General features: G+C 72.1%; 1 protein-coding gene across 1 annotated transcript in view; it reads left to right on the top strand.

The window, feature by feature from the left end:
* AURANDRAFT_61277 (hypothetical protein) overlaps window positions 1-710 on the top strand; it is a gene marked incomplete at both ends in the record, with an annotated part of 5167 nt that extends 4457 nt beyond the window's left edge. Inside the window, one exon of the mRNA XM_009035115.1 lies at window positions 138-710. Within this exon, the coding sequence (XP_009033363.1) occupies window positions 138-710 (573 nt within the window). The remainder of the gene's footprint in view (window positions 1-137) is intronic.
* Window positions 711-5493: the final 4783 nt, after the last annotated feature.

Raw genomic sequence — 5493 nt, 5'->3', positions numbered from 1 at the left:
CCTGGGCGCTCCTGGCCTGCGGCGACGAGGCCGTCGACGCCGCCGCCGGCGCCGCGCGCGCCGCCGCGGCGGCGGCCGCCGCGGACGCCGCGGGCTCGCGCGCCGCCGCGGACGCCGCGGCGGCGGCCGCGGCGAAGCTCGCGGACGAGCGGCGCGTCCTCGTCGCCGAGTTCCGCCGCCTCAAGGCCGCGAGCGACGAGCGCGTCGCCGTCGCCAAGGCCGACGCCGACGAGGCGCGCATGGTCCAGCGCCAGCTCGCCGCGCACGCGAAGCGCCTCAAGGACGAGCGCAAGGCGCTCGCGCGCCAGCTCCAGGAGACGCTCGCGGCCGCGCCCCGGAGGCCGCCGCCGGCGCCCGAGGAGCCGCCGCCGGCGCCGGCGCCGGCGCCCGAGCCGGAGCCGGAGCCCGCGCCGGAGCCCGAGCCCGAGCCCGAGCCCGCGGCGGCCGCGGCCGCGGCCGCGCCCGAGGAGGACGCCGCCGCGAAGCGCGCGGCCCTCGCCGCGAAGCTCGAGGGCTGCCGCGCGCGCCAGGGCGCCCTCGACGAGGTCCTCAAAACCCAGGACGACGACCGCATGCGCGCGCTGAAGCGGAAGCTCGACGCCGCGGTGCGCAAGCTCGAGGTCCAGCTCGCGCGGCTCGACGAGGCGGCGGCGGGCGACGACAGCCCGAGGACGTCCATCGCCGGCGCCGACGGGACGACCCTGCTCTAACGTTCATTTTCCCAAGGGGATTGAAGATCCCCTTGATTTTCCCGCGGGTTTTCAACCTAGGTTCCACTTTACTGCCGTAATTCGCCGGCGAGTGCGAGTTTGTTTGCTTTGCCGGAGTCGTCGCGAGTTTTTGCGTTTGCCGCAGCTCGATTTGCCGGCGCCGCTACTTGGGGAAACGGCGAGTTTCCGTGGTACATTGAAGTAAAGTTGTACCTCAACTTGAAGCAAACTACGATAAATTGGCTGCCAAGCCCCTCACACAACCAGCGCCGTCATCGCAGGAGGAACCGCGAAGCGCCGTAATATCCGCGCCAATAAAGCAGAGCTTATTTCGGTCATTTCCGCGCGTCACGCGCGCCGCGTAGTACGCGGGACGCCACGGCTTGAAGGGCCTCTCGGCCGCCGGAAAACCGGCCCGGCGGCAAACTCGCCGGCCGCAAATCATCGGCAAAGTAAAACTCGAAAAACTCGCCCCTGGAGCGGCAAAGTTTTTACGGTAAAATGGAACCTAGTTTTCAACTGCGCAGCAACTTGACGTTTCAAAAAAAAAAGAGAGCATGGTGCGATGATGCTCTGGGCAGTCCTGCCATGGCTGCTGCGGGCTGGCGCGGTGGCCTTCGACGCGCGCATCCCCGCCGGGTCGCGCTGCGCCGTCGTCTTCAACAGCGGCGTCCTGCGCAAGTTTCGCCACGGCGCGGCCATCGACGCCCACGACGTCGTCATCCGCATCAACATGCTCAACCGCACGGGCCACGAGTCGTTCCTCGGGTCGCGGTGGACGCACGAGTTCGCGTCGTTCCAGAAGCCGCTGGACGGCTACGCCTGCCCCGCGGACAAGTTCGCCGCGGAGGCGCCGCGGGGCGTCGTCGGGCTGAGCTTCGAGCGCCACTCGCCGGCGGACTGCGGCCGCCACGCGGTCTGCTGCCGCGACCGCATCCTCGCGCGCCACGGGTCCTGGGTCCTGCTCCCGGAGGCCTTCTCCCTGGCCTGCCGCGAGCTCGTCGTCGGCACGCACCTGAGCCAGTGCTCGAGCGGCTTCGCCGCCGCGCTCCTCGCGCGGTCGCGGTGCGCGAACGTGACGGTCTTCGGCGCCAACGACGACCCCTGCTTCCCCTACCACTACACGGACCCGCCCTTCCCGCCGGACACCTGCGCCCGCGCGCTGCGGCGGCGCAAGGCGCCGCCGGGCTACGTCAAGTACCACCGGAGCCCCCACAGCTTCAACCGCGAGCACGAGGTCCTCCGCGAGTGGCGCGACGCCGGGGACCTGGTGCTGGCGGAGTAGGTGTAGTTTGGGGGGGGTGGGCGCGCTGCTCGAAACGAGGCCTAGGCCGCGGCCGGAGCGAACGCGCGCGGCGACGTCGGCTTGCTCGCGCCGATATTGACCCGCGCAAGCTCCGGCGCAGGGTCCGCCGGGAACAAAACAGACCCCTGGACAGGCCTCCGATTACCCCCCGCGCCACAACTACCCGTCCTCCGCCCCATTACCCACGGGCGTCGCACGCGCGCGCTTACATGTGACGGTCCGGGGGGAGGCGAGGCCGACGCCCGACCCGAGCGACCCCCCCGGGCGAGACCCTTGAACATTCATCCCGACATCAGCATCACCGTCTCGCGCGCCGCGGTGCGGGGGCGAGCGCCCTCGCGCCGTTTTCGGGGTTGTCTCTAGTGACGGGTGATGCTCAGGTGTGATGCCCAGGTGTGTTGGTGTGATGCCCAGTGTGACCCTCCGTCGCCGCCTCGTCCGCGCGCGCGGGGCCCGACGCTCGCGTCGACGCTTCGCGCACGCGTAGGGAGGCAAGGGCGAGGACACGCTCAAGGTCGTCAAGGGCAAAGAGAACATCCTCCGCGTCAGCATCTTCCGCGTCCATCCGGGATCCCCGTCCGTCGTCGCCTCGTCCGCGCGCGCCCGACGCTCGCGTCGACGCTTCTCGCGCGCGTAGGGCGACGAGGAGAACGACAAGCTCACCGTCGTCGAGGGCGACTACAACTTCCTCTACGTCAGCGTCACCCGCGTCCGTCCGGGATCCGCACCTGTCGCCGCCTCGTCCGCGCGCGCGCGGCCTGACGCTCGCGTCGACGCTTCGCGCACGCGTAGGGAGGCAAGGGCGAGGACACGCTCACCGTCGAGTCCGGCGACAGCAACCGCCTCAAGGTCAGCGTCTCCCGCGTCCATACGGGGATCCCCATCCTCGTCGCCTCGTCCGCCTGCGCGTGCGCGGCCCGACGCTCGCGTCGACGCTTCTCGCGCGCGTAGGGCGACGAGGAGAACGACAAGCTCACCGTCGTCGAGGGCTCCAACAATCTCCTCCACGTCAGCGTCTCCCGTGTCCATTCCCAAAACCATCGCCGCGTTCTCGACATGTTCTTCGTAGGGCGGCGCCGGCGAGGACACCTTCACCGTTCTCGGCAAGACAACGACGGACTCGGGAGCGCACGGCAAAGGCAACCGCACCCTCCAAGGCTCCACGCCGCTCATCGTCGGCCTCTGCGTCGGCGCGGCCGTCCTCCTCCTCGTCCTCGCCGTCGTCGTCCGCAAGCTCCGCGGCCGCGCCGCGGAGGAGACGTCGACGCCGCAGCTCGACGCGGAGGTCCAGCTCGAGGCCTGAGGGGCGCGAAGAGCCGCGCCCTGACCTCCAAGGTCGACGGCGACGGCTATGCCCCCTAAGCCCCCTCCCCCTCCCCCAAACGTGTCCACTCCACGGCGTCGCCATCGCGGCGCCGCTTCATCTCGGAGCAAGTCGGCGGCGAAAGAACTTTCGTCGCCTCACCGTCCGCTGCGTCCCTCGCGGAAGCGGTCGACTCGGCGCCATCACCGGCGCCACAAGCCGACGACGTCGTCCGCGTTTCCCGCGCGGCGACGCCGCCGCACCAGACCGCGGGCGATACTTCGCCCGCGACCAGGCCGCTTCCGCCCTTCGCGAAAGCAGCCGACCCCAGCCGACGTCCTCGGACATCGCCCACGGCGCCATCACCGGCGCCACAAGCCGACGACGTCGTCCGCGTTTTCCGCGCGGCGACGCCGCCGCACCAGACCGCGGGCGATACTTCGCCCGCGACCAGGCCGCTTCCGCCCTTCGCGAAAGCAGCCGACCCCGGCCGACGTCCTCGGACGTCGCCCACGGCGCCATCACCGGCGCCACAAGCCGACGACGTCGTCCGCGTTTCCCGCGCGGCGACGCCGCCGCACCAGACCGCGGGCGATACTTCGCCCGCGACCAGGCCGCTTCCGCCCTTCGCGAAAGCAGCCGACCCCAGCCGACGTCCTCGGACATCGCCCACGGCGCCATCACCGGCGCCACAACCCAAGAAGCCCACAAGCCAAGAACGACGAGCTCACTCGTCATCACCACGCGAACGACCCCGACGTCCGCCACCCGGTGCCCCAGCCGCCGCCGCTCCCGCCGCTGCAACGCAGTAAAAGACGTTTCGTCACGACGCGGGTCGGGGAGAGGGGACAGGCCGTTCGACCACGAACCGGTCGAAACGCGGCGACGCGGGGCGCTCCCCTTACGACTCGCCCCCCGGCCGGAAGTCGGGCAGGCAGGGCGCCCGTTGCGGCCGGACGCGAGCGCGCGCGCGCCCGGGAGCACGCCCGCGCGGTCGAGCCGCGCCACCCGCCTCGCCGCGGCCTTTGCCAACGGGGGCGTTATCCAGGGGGGTTCGCAGGGTACCTCGGCGAGCCGAGCCAGGTGGCGGCCGGAGGCCTTTGCCAACGGCGTTCCGCCATGGGGTGCCCCCGATCCCGTCGCGTCCGACTCCAACTCCGACGGCGACTCTTGAAGGTAGCGCGCTAAAAGCGAAATGACTCACACACATTACCAGGACGTGGCGCCGATGCGCGTGGACCGGCCCTGGATGCGGACGGACCCGCGGCGCTTGCTGCGGTACTCGCCGATGCCGTCGATGCCGTCCGCGTTCTCGACGTTGAGGCGCTCGAGGAGGTCCGCGTTGAGCGCGGAGATGCGGCCCGAGAAGAGGCACTGGGACACGTCGAGGTCCCGGAGCGGGCAGGCCTTGAGCGGCGCGAGGACGCCGCCGAGGTTGCTGCACGCGCGCGTCGACAGCGACCGGAGCTTCGTGAGCCGCGACAGGGGCTCGAGCGTGCCCGCGAGGTCGAGGCAGAACGACAGGTCGAGGACCTCGAGGTCGCGGAGCCCGCCCAGGGGCTCGAGGCTCCCGCGGAGCCGGCCGCACCAGGCGAGGTTCAGGCGCGCCAGCGCCGTCAGGTTCGCGAAGACGTCGAGGCCGCAGTCCAGCAGGTCCTGGTGGTTCAGGTCGAGCGCGCGGAGCCCGCGCCGCTCGAGCGGCGCGATCAGCCGCCGCAGGATCGCCGCGTCGAGGGGCCGCCAGTGCCGCCGGCTCTCGCGGCCCGCGTCGAGCGCGTCGACGCGCGGCAGCGCGCCCGCGGCCCGCGCGAAGGCCGCCGCGGCCTCGTCGCGGTCGCCCGCGGCCGCGCCGAGCCACTCGCAGTACGCGGCCAGCGCGAGCGCGTCGCCGTTCTCCTCGAAGCCCCGGCCGATGGAGCCCAGGACCTCCCGCACGTCGACGGCGCCGTGGGGCTCGGGCGTCGGCAGGTCCGGCACCCAGGCGCCGCACGCGCCCTCGAGGGACCGCGCGGCCGCCGCGCCGTCGCGCGGCCGCGCCTCGACGTCCGGCGCGAAGGAGCTCCGGAGCACGGCGAGGAGCGGCGCCGGGCACGCGTGCCAGCGGATGGAGGTCCGCCGCTCGAGGAGGAGCTTCTCCCGGTCCGACGGCCCCGGCGGCACCGCGGCGGCGAAGG

The sequence above is a fragment of the Aureococcus anophagefferens genome (assembly GCF_000186865.1).
Source record: "Aureococcus anophagefferens unplaced genomic scaffold AURANscaffold_2, whole genome shotgun sequence".
NCBI classification, from domain to species: Eukaryota; class Pelagophyceae; order Pelagomonadales; family Pelagomonadaceae; genus Aureococcus; species Aureococcus anophagefferens.
Note: the sequence above shows the minus strand (reverse complement) of the source record. Positions and strands in the feature narration are given on the sequence as shown.